We start from the raw sequence: 22,199 nt of genomic DNA, 5'->3' as shown, positions 1-22,199 counted from the left end.
TAGTTCTGACTTACACTTGGGTGTTAATGTATAGTGGATGGAGATGAGGCAGTAGTATAATAAAGCAGCTTTCTAGGCCAGGTTATTTGTAGGAGTTTCCACGAGAATCTCACAGAGACCAGAAGGCAGTGGGATGAGATAGAACCTGTGCTCCCTCTCTGCCTATCAGTTTTTGTCCTCAGTCCTCCAGCATTTTTGTTATACTCTTTACAGAATACAACATTTAAGTTCAGAATAAAAGAAACAACAAAAATGGTGAATTACACAAATAACCCTTCTTGTTGTTGTTAAACAGATCTTGAATTCTGCCAATCATAATAATTCACACATTACTGAGAAGCCATTAGAGCCGCTACCAGTGCTTTTTAAGCCAGGCTGTCACAGATGAGGCACATGAGCGCATAACCTTAAAGATCTAGGAGTTTGTCAGAAGCCATGTGGCACACTCTCGGCCTTCATATTTTATCTTATAAATTAATGCACATTTTAAGTTCTGCTTCAGTAATCATAGCCACGTTTGTTTTACTGAGACGGAATGACATGACAGTCCAATGACATAATTAACTTCCTTGAAATCTTTGTGTAAAATTAATGATTCAGGAAAAAGTGTCATGTTTGTCTTCTGACCTTGCTTAGTCCTGGCACACGAAGGGTTATCTACGGGAGTTCCTACATACCTGTTGGAGAAACAGTATGTGTATGAGGATTTGAGCCTAATGGAGTTTCTTAGCTAACTGGATTTTTCTTTCTCCCTTCCCTGAGTGGTGTGATATATTGTAAAAAGCCTGAAACCTGGATTTAAGCCTGCTAGTTTTGTGACCTTGTGGGTGATGCTGGAGATCATTAAATCTCTTCTTTCTGGTAGCTTTTGTGATCGACAGTTTTGTCTTGTCGTGTTACGTCTCTGCTGTTCTTTTTACTTCTGAGATTTCTGTTGTCTTCATAGTCTTTGCCTCTCTTTCTCAGAATTCCATTTATCTCTCTGAATGCCAAGTAATTTCTTCACATTTTATCTTCCAGTTCACTAGTTCTCTTTCCAATTGTATCTGATCTATGAAATCCTTTCACTGAAGTTTTCTAATGCTTGAGTTATAACATAGGTTCAGTAAAGTACAAAATCTTAAGTGTACAGCCTTGTGCAGATTTAAGAGAACTTTTGATTAAGGAGAGACCTTAAAATTGACTGCTGGAATCTCGTAAGATGTTGGTTACTTTGTCAAGGATCATTTAGGTGGAATGGTGTTTTGGAAGCTAATTAGCATGGGTTGTGGGGAGAATAGTAGGAGTCAGAGTATAGGCAGAAAAATAAGGCAGCAACTAGAAGGGGACATGGGTTCTAGAACAGGTTTATTTTTTTGTGCTTTTGGCTGAGAAATGGCACAGCATGTTTATACACTGTGATAGGAATGACTCATTTCAGTTCTTTAAATATTATTAAATGCCTGCACTCATAGAACTTCTGTTCTGTTAGAGATGGAGAAATTGCTATTCCCAAAGGTAGGAGAAGACATATTTCACTTCTTTATAACAGGAATAGAAGCGGAATATGCGCATTTGATGCTGATGGGTTTGTGGATTTTACAGTGGAAAGACAAGGTAGTTCCTGACAGACTGTTTTGAGAGTCAGCTAAGCATGAAGATTGGGGATTGGTGTTGGAAGTTGAAAGAGAGAGAACTGTAGGAGAGTTAATTGCCTTAGGGGACTAGAGAAACATAGTAAGATTGCTGGGTGGAGCTGAGGGCCCACTTGAAATATATGGGAATGAACTTTATAGCAATTGGAATGGTTGTATGTTGTTCTTCAGTTATGCATAGCTGCTCTGGATCATGGAGTAGGTGGAGAATTGGATTTAATCAAGGCTGGCGTTTTGATTGGCAGGCATGGTGGAAGAACGGAGGGGAGTGAGGGAGTTGAGAAGGAGAGTAAAAGGGAGTGATCCTCGTGCTGATCCACTGAATCCTAGCTGGGTTAAGAGGGAAGTGAGGACTCAGGGGAGGTGACGGACAATGAAAAAGTGGTAGAGAGAGCCAGCTAGCTCAAAAATTGAGTTGGGTACTATAAGCAATGGCCTGGAAAGCTGAGAGGTGGTATTCAGAGAGTGGAATGTATGAACTCAAAATAGTGCAGTTGCTAGTAAAGAGAATGTGTAACGAGGGTGTGACCGTGGGAATGGGTAGTTGAGGTAAGTTAGAGGACGTGAACAAGCAGATAAAGACCGTATTTTTGGATGGCCTAACTATGAGTATGTTGATATTTTAAAAATGAGGACTGGAGTACTGTAGAGCGAAAGACAGTGAGTGAACCAGGTGCTCAAATTATTAGCAAGCGAGCAGGAGTGACATGATGTCCGCAGATGACTGCAGCAAGAACATAGTGCAGTGCAGTCTGATGGGGTGTGTCAGGGGAGCTGGGATGTCAGGACAAGTGGTTTGGGAGCTGTAGTGCTTCTCTGTGGTCCATGGGTTGTGGAGAGAGAACAAGAAAGTCACCACTTAAAAAGGCTTCCAAGGAAGAACTGTCCTCAGGAGACATCCAGGTTTTATGTTAGATCAGGAGCAAAGAAGTTGAGCTTGAAAATATTGGTGATTTTTTTTTCTGATGAAACACTTGAGTTCCAGAGGGCACAGTAGAACGGTTGGGATGGGGAGTGCTTTAGGGGACTGTGTTAGTTTAGAGGATGTACTGAGCCCCATGGCCTTGGGCCAGGGTATGATGCAGCTTTAGGTCTCTTTGCTAATCAAGGTAAACAGGGATATAAGGCATAGTTATAATTAGCCCTGATGACCCTTTAGGGGAAGGCAGGTAATAATTTCTAATTACAGCTTTTGACAGTTTGTTATGGTGAGGCTTTTGGCCTCATGGCCTGAAGAGGAAGTATCCTGAAAGATTCAGAGCTCTGTGAACTTCCCTTATATCCTGCTGTTTGGATGTATCCTGGTAGGGGAAGGGCCCTGAGTAGTGTGGTCTCAACAGTTATGCATCGCTGTATTGTGTAGGGTTAACTAGAGAACCCACAGTCATCTTAGTCGATCATTCTGAAGCTAATTTAACAGAAATTTATAACTTAAATAGCTTGAAATGCATCAGTTGAATACCATGACTAATTCAAAACAAAATGGGTACTGCTTTAATGAGAGAGCATCCTTTTCCCAAATAGCAGGAGTTTCAGACCCCTGTGACACGTGTCTGCATGCGCACGTATGTTTTCACGGGGAGCTTTGCAGCACAAACATACATTGCACAGCAGCTGGACTTTTTGATAGGAGACTTAGTTATTAGGATCTCCTCTAAAGTCTAGTAATTGTTTTTTTTCTGAGTTAATGAAAATACAATATCCCATCACTGATTTAGTGAGTTAATAGGTAAGTGTTAATCATAGGTAGAACTGAAAATAAACCGTATATGATTGTATGTTACTTATTTGTAAAATCATCAGAAAGGACTTGAATTCTTGGTCTGTCTGTGGTCCTTCAGAATGGGCAGTGGAGCGGCCTTGAGAAGCACCATCTTGCAGGCCGAGCCCTCACACTCACACACTGCCCTCTCTTCCTAGCCTTCCCTCACTCAGCGCCTCCAGCTGGAGCTCCTGGTACACCCACGCTTTGTCTGATACCATTCATGCACTGAAATGCCTTCCTCCTCTCCTCCTATAGATCTGTCACTCGCCCTCACAGCCCAGGTGACAGGCGGCCTTCTTTGGGAAGCTCTCCTGGAGTGCCCTAGCAAAGCTAGTCCTCTCTCTTCCCCACAGGACTCTGTAGAAGTCTCAGGACGTTGTATTATAAAGACATTCCTGCCTGTCTCCCTTCTGAGAATTATGAGCACCTTGAATATATTGAAAACACTTTATTCATTGAAGAACCTCAGCACGCCTGCCAAAGAGACAATTTAGTAAATGTTTATTCACTGTAAGAAAGGGGCAAAATGCCTAGGAGGGATGGTTCCTTAGGGGGAAATAAAGAAAGGCAGATACAGTACCAAGATGAACAGAAGGTAGTAGAGCCAAAAGAGCAATCCAAACAAAAAGAAAAAAACCAGAAGCATGTAGGGTTCTATGGATGAGGTTGGAAAGTGGGAGAGAAGTCTGTCTGGCAAGATAATTCTGGGCCAGACTATTGTAAACCACAGAATACAGTACTATTCCTTATGGCACATAGGTTGAATTTAGGCCTGTTGCATCTCAGGTGCCGAAGACCTGATCTGTGGTAAGTTTTAAACTTGGCATGCCACCTCGCTGAGGCCATGGTCCTCCTTTATTGTTTTGGAGCCCAAGAGGCAGTCTGGGTAGTGGGTGAGAGCATCTGTTTTAGATTCAGGGCACGTGGGTGCAAATCTGCTTAGCTCTTATGTGAGTGAGGAACCTAGCCTCTCTGAGTTTAATTTCTTTATGTGTGAATTGGTGAGATTTAAATGTGGTAATTTGTATAGATCACTGTTAAATGGCAGAAGCTGCTCTTTTTCTTCTCTTTTCTTTCACTGCCTCTCCCTTCAACAGTCCCTTGAATATTGTAGTCTTCACACTTTATTGATTCTACATTCCATCAAAATAACCTTTTAAAGAAGCCCCCTGATTTAAGGGAATTGATTTCTAAATTATATAATGCATTGTTATGCTAATATGTATGTTATGAGTTATCTTCAAATCGACATTTTCCAAAAGATAAGATTAATTGAAAATTCTTGAGTATTTACAATTGAGTTTATTACCAATACAGGAAAATTCTTGATATTACAAAAATTATTATTTATAGTTATCTGGATGAGCTTTTAAACTCAATTGCTAATCACAATGGCTTCAGGCATCATTATTTAATGTCTCAAGGAACAGTGTATATTTATAGCCATGTTCATTGTTAATAATGGTGCCTATAAATCTGCCCTTCAGAGAGTGTTGGTAATGGATGAAGGCAGTTTTCTTCAGAGATCTGATGAACATTGTCTTTGTTTTGAGCTCACAAAAATGACTGAGTTGACATAGAGATTAGAGGGGTTGGTTCTACTGTTTGCTTGTACTTGAATCTTTAATACAGATTTTTTTTTCTATCTGTGATTTCTTTTCCAGAAAGTTTAAAACAGTTTTGTGGTTCCATTATTTTTAAAGTAGATTTTTATGAGACTCAGTTTAGTTAAGCCTAGATAATACAGTTAAGCACACGAAACCACTGTCTGTCTTATTATGCTGCAAAAGAAGGAAGGAGCCAGTGCCTCTGTCACCGTGTTGCGGGCAGGACCCACACTCTTCGTTCAGGGTACCTGGCATGGCACGTGACTTCCCAGCAGGTGGCCTGAGTGTGGGCACCAGTGCCAGTCTGGATAATGCATACTGCTAAGGCTTAGTGTCTTCATATTTCTTAGATGAAACACAAAGTTCTAATGGTTTCTTTCTTCCCCCACTTTGGAGACTACTAATATTAGTGTGTGTCTGTTAACTGCTTGTTGGGTTGTATTGGATGTTCTGGGAATAGTTCTTCAATCTCATGAGTACTTTCCAACCATTTGATCTACAGTGTTCATTCTTGTGTGCATATCCCATATTTAGTACCCAAAACTTTCATTTGCTGTTCATTTATGTCTTGGGAACTTTCTGGGCTCACTAATTTGGAATCCTCTTTTCCAAATATTTTCGGATGTCCTCTCATTTCTTAGATTCTAGTTTCCTAGTGCCCCCTGAGCCCCTTACTCTTTGTGTCCTTAATGGTAGATGGTGTTGCTATCGCTGCCTTTAAGGCATTCAAAAATTCATTTTAAAACTAAAATGGTCAGAGTTTTGGAAGAAATAATTCCCATCTTTCCTTGAATGTCACTTTCGACGAAAGAGTAGTTACTCACAGATTCTCAGCTTTTAATTCCCAGAAAAGTAACAGCTGGAGACCTATAGGGAAAAAACGACTATTACTGAACATGGGTATAAATCTGTGCTACATACTTTATACAGTCATTTGCTTTATATTTACTCTTACACAAGTGGAAGTTGAATGCTAATGGAGGCACTCAGTCTAAGATTTACTATTCAAAACTTATTTGTAGATTCCAAATTGATTCTTTTTGGTTTGATATTGTTTAAGTTAATACATTTATTATTTATGTTTTTGAGTATTTATGTTTTTGAGTAGTGTTAATGTAGGAAGTTTTTGACAAAATCTCTTTCGGAATTCAGTCTTTAATCCTGATTTTTATTTGGAGAAAGTAAACAATTTCATATGAATATTTTTACATAAAAAGTAAAAATATTCAGTCTGCAGAAATGCAGAATGAAAAATTACTCATTTTCCTATTTAGTGTAATACAAAAATTACATCATCGAGGTACAAAAGAATCAAACTGTGGTGAAGAAGGGAAGACCCTCATCTCAAGAAATCCGGTCTAGCAGGGAAGACAGTCATGCAAGGCAGGGGTATGCAGTCATACAGCCACGTGTAGGAGGCAGAAGAGGTTTGTAGTAACCAGAAAAATTCTAGACCTAACAAGGCCCTGTAATTTTCACAGGGGTGACATACTGCAATTTTGAATTTCCTCAGCTGAAGGAGGAGTGAATGGTTGTATTTGGTTAAAGCTTGTTGAAAGGTACTTACATTTCTCTTCTGTCATTAACATACGTACCTAAATTTTATGTTTTGTTGAGGATACCTCATTGCCAGCAGATGGAAGGGTGGCCAGGGTGTTGTGGGGTTAGAGACCACATATCATGGGAAAATGTTGTGGGAACAGGGCTTTTTTGATTTGAAGAGGGGCATTCCTGTGGATGTGTACACTGCCAGATGCTCAGAGCTGTGATGTGAGGACTTGTCTTGTTTTCCTGTAGGAATATTTCCCCAACTTTGCCCACATCTGTGCAAGCACCATGACTTTTGTCTTATCTGAGTACAGCTTGAATTCCAGTTTACTTACTTCACTTTTTTCAAAAATGTAAGCATTTTATTTACTGTATCCTTATATTACATGGTAAAGTCCTTGAAAATCGTGAGATTGACATCCTAGTTACATCTACTTCTAGTATACGTAACTCTTGAAGATTTTTAAGAAGTGCCATGCTTAACTATCTCTCACTTCATCAGTGGTCCGTGCACATTTTTGGAAACACTGCTTTAGGAGTCAACCTTGGGACAGATGGAATGAAGTTTTTGGGGAGCCAGTTATGGGCTTGTTCAAGGAAAGGGCCGTCTGTCCTCTGAGTACAAAGGGACAGTACCCCTTTCTTATTGCATGGATTGCAGTTAACTTATCTAATGCCTTTTCATGTGGGTATGAGATTGGATTTATTTCAGAGGATACTAGGTCTCTTAGTCATTTTGTTTCCCTTTATACTTTTCACTTTAATGTAGTACCTGGCTTATCTTAGGTTCTCACAAATGTTTATTTTAGGAATGTGTGATTCTAGAGTTTTACATAGACAAATTAATTCTGTTACTTTTCATTGCTTTTCCTTTTTGAAAACAGGTGCCATCTTCATAAATATTGAATTACTTCAGTGGATTTTTTTTTCAGTTTTTCCTTAATAGTTCTATTTTTTATCCTTAAATTAAAGGAATAAGAATTTTAAAAGTTTCATATGGCTTATATTATGCTGGATTATAAATCAGAGATTCTGACAGATTTCAAACTACAAAGGTGGATAAAATGTTTTACTGTGCTATGAGTTTTTAAAACATTTTCTTCAGTTCTTTTATGGTGTGTTTTTTTCTTTTTTGAGATGGTCAAAGCATTCCTTTTGGGAGACAGGCTGGGGGTAGTAATATCATGTTGTTTTATGTTATGAAAATTGAATTTGACGCAGAGCTGTTTTAGGAACTAGCAGTCACCAGATATCTTGAGTGCTTTAAATGTAAACACATGTAAAAAAGTGAAAATATTAGTGACCTTCCCACCCTTCCCCTTTTCTAGCACTATAGTACGACTGGCTGTGATTCAAGATTGTGTTTGTTGCTGTTTTATATTCATTTTAAAATGGAAAAAATAATTGCTAAAAAATGTTTTCTTAACATATAGTTTGGTTACATAGAGAGGTGCTTGAGGACTGTGCCTTTTAATAAAGATATAATATCAACTAGGGTATATTTTCCTTAATAGACTGATATTTTAATATATTTCTTTTAAGAAATATTGTTCTAAAGATATTATGTAAACTTTTTTCAAATTTTATGGTTTCTCTTACATTATCATTTTAGAAATCAAAGCATTCTAATGAGAACAACAGATCACCTTTAGTTCCGGTAATCAGAGATAACCACTCTGAGTACCATAGTATATACTTACCCTCATCTTACAAAAAGGGATGCATACTGTTTTTTCTTAGTGGTAAACCTTGTAATTTAAAACAGACAGAGAAGTATACAATTAGTGTGGAGCTCAGTTCATTATCATAAAGTGAATGAACATACATGTAATTACGAGTCAGATCCAGTAACTCCAGCACCCCAGAAACCTCTCTCACACTCTCCTAATTACTCTCCTCTCCCAACTGCAGAGGAAACCACTGTTCTGACTACAGATGACAGCACTCTAAACCAGTTTTGAAATTTATATAGATGGAATCATATGCTAAGTATTCTTTTGTGTTTTCCTTCTTTTATTTGTAAAATTCACTCATATTTTTGCATGAAGCATAGGTTGCTCATTTTTATTATTATATATTATTCCATCTTAAAACTAGGCCACACTTTATTTATCCTTTATACTGCAATGTGTATTTGATTATTTCCAACTTTTGGCTGTTAAAATAGTGCTGCTGTGTACATTTTTGTACATGTCTTTGTCCATATGTAAGCATTTTGTTGGGTATAGTAATATAGTAATTAGGGGAATTGCCAGGGCCTAGTTGTGCGTCATTCAATTATAGTGGTTAAAATTAAACATTTTCCAAATGATTTTCACCAATTTATACTCTCAGTGTGGAGTATATGAGAGTTCCACCTGCTCCACATCCACGCCAACATGTTTTTGGAGAGGGAAAGGATAAAGTCATGTTTATTGAGATATAATTTATATACAGTAAAATTTACCTTGTTTGTTTTTTTTTTAACTTTCTATTGGTTTTAACAAGTATGTACAATTATGTCGTGTAAAAACCAATGTAACCAAGATTTTGAACATTTCCATCACCTTAAAAAGTCCCCTCATGTTCCTTTGTAGTCAAACCCTAACTACTGGCTCTCCAAAACAGTTGCACAGTGCAAACGTCTACCACTTAATATCAGTAATCTATTCATGGAAATCAGACATTCTGCTAAAAATACCGATCTGGAACCTATTTACCATTTAAAAATTTTTAAATTGTATATAATAACCCAAAACATCTAACCAGTGTTCTAAAGCACAGTAAATGCCTATGTTTAACAAACTAGTGTGTTTTTATGTAAAACACTTAAAACATGGCTTCCTGATCAACATGATGATTAACAAAGGGTTGTTTTGTAAATAGTAATCTATTCTCTTCCATTTAGTCATTTTCCCTCACTCTTTAAAACGTTTTCAACTTTTGCCTCTTATTGTATAACCTTTGGCAAAATCATGGGCTCAATGTGAAAGGTCTTATGGAAACACGTTTAGTATGTGTGCCAGGTGGTGGAGAATGGCACACACAGGGCATGACACTAAGATGTCTTCTTAGTTATTGGCAATTTCTAAGATGTTCATCTACTTTTCTTTACTTGAAGTATAATTTACAATGTTGTGTTAGTTTCTAGTGTACAGCAAAGTGATTCAGTTATACATACTCTTTTTCATTATAGTTTGTTACAAGATATTGAATATAGTTCCTCAGTTCTGGCATACCAATGATCTTTGTAATGAAACTTGATCTCCCCTCTCCCCCAATACATTATTTTGCTTAAAGTGTTTTGAGTTTTGGAGATACAAATATAAAAGATTATTTTATAAACATTAGTTGAAAAGGATTAAACTGAGTGATATATTCTAGGGAGTTTAGATATTAAAAACTAGGTGACATTCTACTGGGAAAATGTTAACCTTGTTGACATTCTGGGTGAGATGCCTGGATTTCTAACCATGGGCTTGATTTTCTATTTTGTTGATGAATATGTCACAGTTAATTCAGTCAGTTCCCTCTTATTTGATTTTTAGGTGTGTATGTTTAGACTGAGTTTTAAGATGGTTAGCTCTTTAATTTGATCTTTGTATTCATTGTTTAGAATAAATTGTAGATTGGATTTGCTAGGCCAGATAATTTGCATATTGTTAATGCTTGTAATGCACATTGCTTGATTGTCCTTCATAAAGATGGTACCCATATACAGCCCTACCACAGGTGTCTGAAAATACCTGTCTCCTTGTACCCTCATCAGCATTAAAATATTATAATTTAAAATATAGGAAGAAAGCCAAGTTTTGACACCTGTGTTTAGAACTTTAAAAATAGCATGCTTTTCCTTTAAATAACAAGTATAAAATCTATATTATTTATATCCTTTTAAAATACCGAATATAAAATCTGTATTGTACACTTTTAATCCAGTTTCTTGCACTTTGCCTTATCCTTTGGTGAGTAACTGAAGTGAGAAAGCAAAGTGAAGTTGAAGTAAAGGAACAAATTAAGTTTGTAAGTTGGAGCCCTCTAAGGAATATAAAACATGAAAAAGATGTAGCTCTTTTCCATCAAGGAATCCACAGGAAGATTTGTGCGTATGTTACATACATAAGTGTAATCAAAGTCAGACTATGGTAAATACAGTGCTGGAGAGAGCTGTAATCAAAGTGCTGTGAGAGCAGTTTTTTTGTTGTTGTTGTTGTTTTTGGTTTTTTTGCTTCATATATTAGAACAGCTGAGTATAAGCAAGAAAGAAAATAGGAAAAAGAAATTAAAGAAAATTTTTTAAAAATGGGAGGTAGTAGAATGGCTTCTTTGGTTGAATTGTAAACTTGTAAAAAGTATATAAACCAATGGTCAGTTCTGTTCATTGATTTCTGAACTATTTCTGAACTATTTTTTCTTCAAGAATCACCCTGACATTTAGGTAGTGTTCTTTTTCTCTTCTGCAAATTCATTGCAGTTTATTTATTTGCTTCTCTGTTTCATGTCCATTTGTCTTTCAAACTGTAAACTCCATGGACAGGGCCTCATTGTCTTTGGGTTTCTGAGTGTCTAGACCAGTTTCTTGCACTTGGCCTAATCTGTAGCAGTACCTTGCTAAATGATGAATTGAGTATATGTAAGTGCCCAGGCAGCTAGTACATAGTTGGGGATAGTGGGTTTCCTCTGTGGCTGGTATGTGACCCTTAAAAGAAGTCAACTTCAAAGAAGTTAAGTGATCATCAAATATTTTTCCCATACAGATGTTCCTAACTGGTAATGGAATTGTTCTGTATTTTGATGGTATCAGTGTCAATATCCTGGTTGTGATATAGTACTATGGTTTTGTAAGATGTTATCATTAGAGGAAATTGGATAAGAGTACATTTTTTTACAAGAGCATATGAATCTATAATTATTGTAAAAAGTTAAAATTTTTTTGATGTGCAAAGAATTTTTTAAAACTATTGTTTGTTTTTTTAAAAAAAGGTCTCTAACCAAGCAATAATATTCTGGAACTTTATAATACATAATTGCATTAGGATATTGGTTTGGCTTTTTAATAGTTTACATTTCTGTCACATAAGAGTCTAAGCTAGTCCAGGGGTGTAGACAGATTTGCTTCCTCCGGTCAACCAGAGTTCCTTCTGTTTTGTTTTACCATTCTCTTTGTAGTATCTTCATGCACAAAGTCAAATCTGTCTGCCCACCATCATACCTGGGTTCTAGGCCATGAGAATGGTGAGGATTCAAAGAGAAAATAGTTTCCTTTTAATGATGTAACCTAAAACTTGCATGTGCTGCTCCCGGTCACATCCCATTGACTGGAATTTAGTCATATGGCCATAGTTTGCTGCAGGAAAGATTGGGAAATGTAGTTTTGCCCAGCTAAATCCCAGGGCATTTTATTAATCAAAAGGAAGAAAGAAAACATGATATTGGGGTCAGGCAGTTGTTCTGCCCCAGTGTTTACCCTGGAATGGATGTTCGGTAGCTTTATGGGTGAAACTGTCTTCCCTTATTTCACTACACTTATATAGGGAAAGCATTAATGTTTTAAGAGTTAGGTATGTTTGTTGGATTATTATGGCAGTTAAAATTGGTTTGAATATTTGTTTCCCCTTTCTGCTAACCTCCTCAAAAAACAAAGTATGATTTTTCCTTCTTTGTATTTTTGCTACCTGGCATATATATCCTAGCCCTAATTAGGCACTCACTGCCTATTTATTGACTGATTGTATCTGTGTTGTCTCTAGCAGAATTTTCTAAGTATTTGTAATAGCTGACCTGCTTTCTCCTTAATCCCTTTATGATACCTGTTTTGTTATAATATTACAGGTTCAAAATATAGTAATAAGACCTTTTTAGCAGATTTTTATAACTATGGGATGACAGTGTAGTGTAGTATCATATATTTTTGTACAATTCTGCTTGACTAATTAGTGTTTTATAATATATTTTTTATATATAAGAAATCAATTATAGTTTGACAAGTGGCATCTTTAGTAGTATTTTTAAAAAGCAGTAATTTACCTGAATTTCATTGTCTTAATGTTTACTTTTGAGTTCAAATGTTTTTAAATGAGAGTTTTTCTTTGTTTTTTTAATGTTTCAGTTTGTCATACTTTATATTTTTCTCACATTTTAATCATTAAAGATAAATGATCTTGAATCAGTACTTTAACAAAGTTTAATCGTCAACACTAGATTTGTTCTTTAAGTTAATTTCAGTACTTTTTTAGTTTTAGTTAGATGAATTTAATTTTAAACCTTTACTTGGAGGACCTGAGGGATACAATTGAGAAACTTTGAAGACCATCCTTAATTTGGTTTTTAGAACAGAAGGAAATATACTGTAACTTTCCCTTATTTTTCTGGTGGAGAGGAACTTTTTTTTGCCAACAGGAAAATGCAGTTCCACTAAGATTCTTGGGTCATAGATCAGAGGCTTGGATCAGCAAAAAGAAATGAACTTTTGGAAGAATTCTGGTCCAATATCATGGGCCAGTTTAAACTGCAATGTAGGCAGTGGCAGGCTGCCCTGCTTCTCCCTATAAGGACAGGCCACATAGCAGTGATACTTACCAGAGAAAGGAAGGAGAGCTGTGTGTCGGGTGGGAGTGGGGTGGGATCGCCTCTCAATAGAATGTTCATTTGTCTGACATTAGAAGCAGCTTTGCCGCCCTCTTGGAAAAACTTGAAGGGAGTGAAAAAAAAAAAAGAGAAAGTTGAAGTTCTGTTAAAAGAGAATCAAAATTTTGTTTGGGAAATTTGTCCAGTGACAGTCAACTCTTATTTCTTTTAATAGTGAAGATGTGCAGCTAGCTGTAAGGAAAATCCAACAAAAACACTTACATTTTACCTCGGAGAGCATTTTCTGATTATTTTTGTTGCAGATTGAACTTTCTAATTGTGTTTTTCTTTGCTTGCGGTCCTAGAACACACAGTGGTAGATATAGGGGTAGGCAGTTATCATCATACTGTGTGTGGAAGGAAGTGACTGGAAATGTTTAAAAATGTTAAGATAAACAACAAATCAATCCCAAAGCACATAGTACTTGGCTACTGGTTGTACTTTCTTATATAATTTTGATTTTCTTATTAAATGCCTCAAGTTTCCCAGCTATATCATGAACACTGTTTTGAATAAATTTGTGATGTGTAGTGATCACTTATTAGGTGATCAATTTTATCTATGTATCCAGATTTTTCCTGTCTTCCTCAATTATCTTAAAATCTTTCCTACATTATAAAAAAAAATCCTTCCTGCCAATTTCTTGTGCTGGGCCTCACGTTTGCTTGTACCTACACTGAGTTTAGACCAGGTACGTGGTGTGCTTTGACGTTTTCCGGTATACTCCTCTAGGGACCTCTGAAACTTGAGCAGGAGGGCTATTTATCCCCACTTCCAAACAGCTTCTTTTTTCTTCCAGGTTTATTGAGTTATAATTGACATACAGCACTGTTTGAGTTTAAGGTGTACAGCATAATGGTTGACTTACTTACATCATGAAATGATTACTGCAATAAGTTTAGTGAACATCCATCATCCCATACAGGTACAAAATTAAGGAAATAGAAAAAAAAAAGTTTTTCCTTGTGATGAGAACTCTTAGGTTATACTCTTAACAATTCACATATAACATATAGTAGTTTTAATTATATTTATCATCTTGTACTTAGTTATCTTATAACTGGAAGTTTGTACCTTTCGGCTGCCTTCATCCAATTCCCTGTGCCCTTCCCTCCATCACCATCCTGCCTCGGGGAACCATAAATCTGATCTGTTTTTCTGTGAGTTTTCTTGTTTATTTGTGTTTGAAGTATAATTGACCTACAACACTATGTTAGTTCCTGTTACACAACATGTAGTGATTTAGTATTTCTATACATTTCAAAATGATCAGCACAGTAAGTCCAGTTATGATCTTGGTCACCATACAAAGATATTACATAGTTAATGACTGTATTCCCCACAATGTATGTTTCATACACATGACTCATTTCAAATAACAGCTTCTTAAGAGTTAATAATAGAATCATTCCAATAAGTCACAGAAAAAGTTTGAGGATTACAATTCTGTAAGAAATGGTATATTGATAGGATGTCTGTGACATAATTTTATATCGTGTGTTCAGTAAAAAATGGGCGAAATACTAGAAGTGAACACGTTCCCACTGAACTGTTCGTAGTATAAAGAAGAAATAAAAAGTATCTGCCTATATTAGTGCAGACAAAATAAAAATTAATCAGTTTTGCTTATTTTGCTGTCCATTTTAAATTTCTTTACAAAAACATTTAATTTCCTTAACAAAGATGTTCTTGTGAAAATGGCATCTGCCTATTGTAATTGGTAATGAAAAAATTAGATGTGTGCAGAGATGGGAAGATCATACCCAGGGCCACTGTCTCAGATCTAACCAGTGTTAACACATTGGTGGTTAACTATCCAGAATGACTAGGAGGTGCTTTCTAAAAATAAAAATAATTTGGCTGTGTCCCTAGCCCGAATGTGTATTACATCACACTTTCTGGGGTTGGCGACCAGGAATTTTCTTCCTTCCCTCACTTCCTTCCTTATTGTTGTTTAATTGCTTAAGTTATACTTGAATATATCTATGTTGTAAAAGAGTCAAACAGTAAACCCTTAACACAACGGGAGACTCCTTTAAGCCACCTTTACCCCTCCTGTTCTCCACAATCAGAGGTAACCAATGTCAGCAGTGCACCTCCAGGTACATGTAGTGCATTAATATGCATAGATAGGTATATTTACAGTTGTTAAAAAACCAAATGGGGCATTTTTGTGTATATATACTGTTTTATGATTTGCTTTTTTAGTTCATGATATACTGGTGAGGTTTTTTCAGTATCCTACATAATTTTATACTGATGGGGTCTATTTTGCTCTGTTATTTTTATTATTTTATTTATTTATTTACTTTGGTGTGGGAGGTAATTAGGTTTATTTATTTTTTGGAGGAGGTACTGGGGATTGAACCCAGGACCTTGTGCATGCTAAGCATGTGCTCTACCACTTGAGCTATACCCTCCCCTCTTGTTCTATTATTTTAATTTTATTATTTTACATTTATTTTTAATGAAATAAATGAGTATATTCCAATTGCAAATAATTTAACTATACAAAAAAGCAAAAGTCCTCCATGAATCCCACACCAGAGGTAATTTCTGTTACCAATATGATATGTATTTTGTTCTTCCTGTTTTTTTTTTTTTAAAAAATATATTTATATACAAAAACCCACACATACACATACATATATGGCTTTGGTTTTTTAAATTCTTACATCCATTTTTATGCAACTTGCCTTTTTTACTTAGCAGTATACCTTAGAGAGATTTCCTTGTTAATAAACAGATATCTGCCTCTTTATATTATATTCCAGAGTATAGATTAACTGTAGCTTATGTAACGTTTTGCTGCTGGTGAGCATCTGCTTTGTTTTTATTATCTAATAATCATACGTAATATTACAGTAAAAATTCCTATATATGCATCTCTGTATAACTGTTCAAGTATCTTCTAGTATAAGAAAAAAAATGCTATATTGATGGGAATGTGCATTTCAGTGAGAACTGCCAAATATCTTCCCAAACTCTGGTACCACTTTGATCTCGTTATTGTTAGTAATTTTCTATACCAATACGAGGTATTATGTATCTTAACATATTTCTGTTCTCAAGGATGATCTCATTATCATATTAATTGATTTCATCTTTATTGCTTTGGATTCTGTTGTCCATGTTTATTTTGGGTATTAGCTTTCTTTCTCCTCCCGATTTGCAGGAGGTCTTTTTAAAAAAATAGTCTTTCTGGTTTATATGTTGCTAATTTCTTCCCTCCTTTCTCACTTGTCTTGTTAATGATATATTTCACCACATAAAAGTATTTAAATTTTAAGTACTCATTATTATTCTTTACATCTTGAATTTTTTCTTGCATAATGTTTTCTCAATTCAAGATTCATACATACACTTCTATAATTAAATTCTGGGAAATGATTAAATTTTATTGTCCCAAAGACATTTATAGAATTTTTTTCTCACTGATGTGGAATACTATCCATATCATAAGATCAGTTCTCAAACTCATGTGGGTTTGTTTCTGAAGCCATTTCTGTCCCATTGAACTATTGGTCTAGTCTGCTTCCATATCACAATTTTCAATGACTATAGCTTTATAAAAATTTTGCTGTTTGATTGGGAGCATTTCTCCTCAGATTAGTCCTCAAAAGTTTTTTCTTATGTATTTTCATATCCAGCAACAATTTATTTACACTATATTATAAAATATTACATAAATTCTTCTTGGTATTTTGACAGTGATTATACTGAGTTTTAGATTAACTTAGAGGCAGTTTTGTGGTATTGAGTCTTTTTGTCCCGAAATTTGTTGTACCTTTTTATTAATTCAGATCTCATATGACCTTCAGTCTCAAGTTCTATGGTTGTCTGCCTGAACGTCTTACACCTTTCTTCTGTGTTTCTTCCTGAATATTTTATTGGATTTGTTGCTCTTGTGATCGGACTTTCTAATATTATTGCTTATATATAGACAGGGTTTTGATTTTTTATATGTTGATTTTTTTAGCTGTAGAATTGTAACAAAATCTGTTAGTCCTAATAGTATGTCAGTTGATTCTCTTGATGTTCTTGAGTAGCTCTGTCCAGTAGAACTATAATGGGAGTCATAGGTGCAAACCACATGTATAATTTAAAATTTTCTGGTAGTCATATTTAAAAAGTAAAAAGAAACAGGTGAAATTTATTTTAATAATACACTTTAATGCAGTGTATCCAAAATGTCATAATTTCAACATGTAATTGATATTAAAAAATAGTGAGAGATTTTAACTTTTTTTATATTAAGTCTTCAGAATTCACTGTGTGTTTTATACTTGGAGCACAGTGCACTTTGGACTAGCTACAGTTCAAGTGCTCAGTATCCACAGTGGCTAGTGGCTACTGTATTGGACAGTGCAGTATTACTTGCAAATAACAAATTTTTTTTTGATCTTTTTTTTTCCCCTTGCCTTAATGCTTCTGTTTGGAGCTCCCATAGTACGGTGCTGATTAATGGGAGTCCTTCCAATGTTTGACCATTGTGGATTTCTTATTAGATAGACTTTAGAAGCCTAAGAGATTTCTTTCCATTTCTAGTTTGTAAGATTTTTTTCTTCTTTTAATTAAGAATAGGTTTTAAGTTTAATTTTTTAAAAAATTGGCGTATATTGAAGTGACCACATTTTGTTTTCTTCCATATTTTTTAAATGAAGAGAAATAATAGGTTTTTTTTTTTAAATGGTGAATGATTCTTGCATTTCAGAGACAAAACCTTCTTGATCATGATTCATTTATTCTTATAACAAACTTTTCTACAGGAGTTCACCTGCTTCTGTTTGATTTAGGTTATCTCAGAATCTCTATTCATTTCTCTCTTTTGTTTTAAATGCATTATTTACTCAGTTTCTATATCAAGGAAATTTTTCTGGCCTTGTCAAATGAGTCCTATAGATAGGACTTGGGTTCTGTACTTCGGAACTGCATGTATGATATGAGAATTATCTGTACTTTGAGGGTTTGGTAGACTTATTTGTAAAAAAAAAATCTGGACTTGGTTTGTTTTTAAGGTTAGCTCCTTGACTCTTGTTTCCACTCTTCTGAGGTTATTTATCCACTCAGGAGTTCATCTTCTTTGGCCAATTTTGATATTTTGCATTTTCCTGGATATTTTAATATTTTGCTTAGGTTTTCAAATATATTGGTATAAAGTTGTACATGAAATTTTCTTATAAATATGTATGTGTTTTCATATGTAAAGAAAAATCAGGAAAGATATGTAAGAAAGTAAATGTTATTTTGATTACTTACGGGAAGTGGAATTGTGGGAATAAGGAATGATAGTCTTTAAACAGTTTATAGTCTTGGGCCTGAGAATTTCCAAATTATGGACTTGTTTAACTTGCATAATTGAAAAAGAGTGTTATTTCAAACTTTAAAATATGAGAAAGTGTAGAATTTTGCACCGAAATAGATTCCTCTTGCTAGTCCCAGCACATCTGAACTGTGTGTTTTCTTCTCAAGCTGGACTCTGGACTGTCTTCACACTGGGTGGCGTGGGCAACAAAGCGGCTGCCGCTCCAGAACTTTCTTCCCCGCTAGCCAATCAGAGTCTCCTGCTTCTGCTGGTGCTGGCCAACCTGACCGATGCTGCAGACGCCCCAAACCCCTACAGGCAGGCCATCATGTCCTTTAAGAATACGCAAGGTTTGTGGTATTTTTTTTTCTCTGAATATTCTTTCTAATGAGGAAAGAGGGTATTGTTTACTCCATATTGTTTATTTTCTTTCAGTTGTGAAGGGGACTGTCAAATTGTGTATTTTCATATTGATTAAAGAGTAAAACTTAAATTTTACGTCCCTATTCTCAGGAAGATCAAGTGTGTCTTAGGAGGGCTCTGGTTCTTTATTTTATATTTATGTTTATGTTTACAGTTCTTTCAGAGATAACCAAGCCAGCATGTGCTGAATTTGGATCTACCTGCCCTACCTATTAGGGAGAGGAATTAATTGGAAAACTTGAAATGATAAGTTGTTTGAAATTTTTTATTTAAAGCCTATATTCCAGGTAGAGTTTTATAGAACTAAAAATAAGAGCAGAACTCAGCACACTTTTCTGCAGAGGGGCAGGTGCTTTGCAGGGCCATGTGGTCTCTGTCACCACCTCTTATCTGCCTCTGTAGCACAAAAGCAGCATAGGTAGTACATAAGCAAATGAGCATGGCTGGGTTCTAGTAGAACTTTCTTTCCAAAACAGGTGGTGGGCCGCCTGTGGGCTGTAATTTGCCAGCCCCTGAAGTAGAGTCTGGGCAGATAGTGCCATGTGGAAACAGTGATCACTTATCAAACGGTTACACTCTAAAAGCAAGATTAATATGGTACCTAGATTTTCCAGATACATCCAACACTAATATAATTAAGATGGGTAAGAAGTGCGGTTATTGGATAGGAACATTTTTAAGGCTTCTGGTGCTCTTTACTTTCTTCCTTTCCCGAGCTGTTCTAATAAACATGTCTTGCACACAGTGGATGAGCGTGCCAGTTAGCCGTGGCTTTGCCAATTCTCACAGTATTATTTGCAGGGGAATATGAGTCTCTAAAACAATTTGATACATAAGAAATGAAAACTTATGGATCTAATAGTATTTTATCTTCTCATTCCTATACTCTTCTTGGTGGCAGTGTGGCTTAAGGGTTAAGTTTTGGAGTCAAGCTGACCTGAGTTCATGCCGTACTTCTGTCACTTCAGAGCTGTGAGTCCTCTCACAGCTTGTGTCATCTCAGTAAGCCTCGATGGCTTTTTCTGTTAAAATGGACATATTATCACCTAATAGTATTTGTATAAGTCCCAAACAAGGGAAGGTTTTAAAATGACTAGCCCATATTTCTCAGTGTAGCAGGAGCTCAGAACTTGATATCTGCTGTTGTTACCTGTGCTGCTCTGGCCAAATGATACTAAGTTTGGATCTTCTTGGGATGGTCATGTTTTGGGAGGATATGTAATACAGTGATTTAGAACACTGACTCCAGGGTTAGATTGACCTGGGTTCATATCCCAGATTTTATTCTTTAAATACTAGTTTCCTTATTTGTGAAGCGAGGATTATAACCTCTACCTCAGAGGGTTCTTGTAAGAATTAAATGAGCATTTATCATAGGACAGCCTCACTAAATTATTGCTACAATTGTAAGAAATAGTATAATGCAGTGAAAACAACAGAAGCTGATCTGTGTTTTACTCAGTTACTTAATCTCTCTAAGCCTGTTTCATCCATTGTAAAATGGTCAGAGTAATGGCGTGGTTGTTGTATGGGTCAAATAAGGGGTAATAGACATAAAGCCATCAGTATAATGACCGTTTCACAGCACTTACTAGCTAGTCATGTATAGATGTTGTGGATATATACGAATTCCATTTGGAGTCATGTATAGTACAGGTTGGTGAATATGTGCTTCTTCCATTGTGAAGAGGTATAGTGTGTCTAGAATCTTCCTCCACTGAGTCTTCTGTAGATTCTGTAAAATTTGCCTACTCCAGATACATCCAGCATTTCCTTTTGCCATCCCTTGCAAAAAGATGAAGTCAGTCTCAGAAAATAATTATTTTTCTAAGTGTCAAAAATACAGTGTTGGATTAAAAAAGTAACCTATGTTCTAAATGTGGAAGGAAAAGTGAGGGCACTTCGTAGTAAAGTAGCAGACATTTTTTAGATGCATTCTTTTCACAAATGTAAAGGTCAGAAAGGAACATCTGAGAGGAATGGAACTGTGCTAGCAAAGATTTTGTTGGCACACATTTCTTCTCCATAAGAGCATGGCTTCTGGTAATATTAAAGCAGTGTTTTTTTCAAGTTTTGTGTTGTTTTGTTTTGCTAGTGGTTCTGTGTCTCTTAAAAAAATTCTTTGTGCTTACCTGTCAGAACACATGGAAATACCAGCTCTTTGTGCTGCTATGTTCCGGTGATTTATCTGATGAGACTAATTTTCTCTATGTCAGTTGACCTATCTTTACCTCTTATTTTGACTTCCTAACCTTGCTTGCTTCAGTTTTTAAGCAAATCCAGTAAACTTTAGGAAAGGAGCTATGTCAGTTTTGGAATATCAAAAATGTTCCCTACATAGATTGTAATTTATGCTTTTCATCATTCCAGTGTTTCTACTTAAAAAAAAAAGTTTCTTAGCAGTTGTAGTCAATTAGTTTTAGGTTCTCCTTTAAACAAAAATGTTATAGAAGTTTTCTGATAGTTGTTAATTACCACCCCACTAAAAAAAAAAAAAAAAAAGAAAGAAAAGAAAAGATGAAAAAAAACTACATAAATTATATGTTGTATTCCTAGCCGTTTTCCTCATAAATGAGCGAATGACATTGGTGACTACTTCAGCCATGATCATTCATTTGAAAAAAAAATTAACTTAGCTTCAAGGCAGTTTTTTCTTTTTACCTCTATCTTATAAGAGAATTTTGTTTATCTCTGGATATTTTTATTCAGGACTGGTGGTCATTTAGTTTTGGTGACAAAACAGATCTCAGTGTCGTGGTCAAATTGTATGTATTTGAAGGCCTTTTGCCTAGGCCCATAGCTGTGTTTATTTAAGCTCATATTTTTATTGGTGATTTAATCCAGCTATATTAATGCAAAAGTAGTAATGAAGTCATGACTTAGTTTAGTTTTTTTTATATTTGGTTTTTAAAAAAAATAAGTCACTGTTACACGGCTTTTACTCTTATATCTATATTCATTGGAAAGGTGTGGTGATAGTACAGAGAAGTGAAGTGTCCCAGTTTAGGTTAGCTTGGAGGTTTTGTTTCTTTTGTTTTTGGGGTTTTTGTGTGTGTGTGTATGAAAACATTTCAGTTCTGCTTTCTTAGCAGATTTCAATTATAAATACCATGTTATCAAACTGTAGTCATGTTTTATAGTAGCTTAGTTCTTTTTAAGGTAAAATTTACAGTATAAATAGAAATTTTGAATCTGAAACATAGCAACTTACACAGAATTAATGACAATTGAACTGTATTAATTAATGGTGTTTTTATTATTTATATAAGGCACAGTCTAGAAAATACTGACATAATATTTTAAAATTTTT

At 35.5% G+C, this 22,199-nt stretch overlaps 1 protein-coding gene across 7 annotated transcripts in view; it reads left to right on the top strand.

Annotated features, from left to right (window-relative positions):
• DYM (dymeclin) overlaps positions 1 to 22,199 on the top strand; it is a 309,224-nt gene that overhangs the window by 90,801 nt on the left and 196,224 nt on the right. For all 7 annotated transcript variants that reach the window (XM_031441938.2, XM_031441942.2, XM_031441940.2 and 4 more), the window contains one exon: positions 18,634 to 18,816. In XM_031441938.2, coding sequence (XP_031297798.1) covers positions 18,634 to 18,816 — 183 coding nt within the window. The remainder of the gene's footprint in view (positions 1 to 18,633; positions 18,817 to 22,199) is intronic.

Source organism: Camelus dromedarius, chromosome 28, assembly GCF_036321535.1.
Source record: "Camelus dromedarius isolate mCamDro1 chromosome 28, mCamDro1.pat, whole genome shotgun sequence".
Lineage (NCBI taxonomy): Eukaryota > Metazoa > Chordata > Mammalia > Artiodactyla > Camelidae > Camelus > Camelus dromedarius.
The sequence above is the reverse complement of the archived record's forward strand: the minus strand, read 5'-3'. Positions and strand labels throughout refer to the sequence as shown.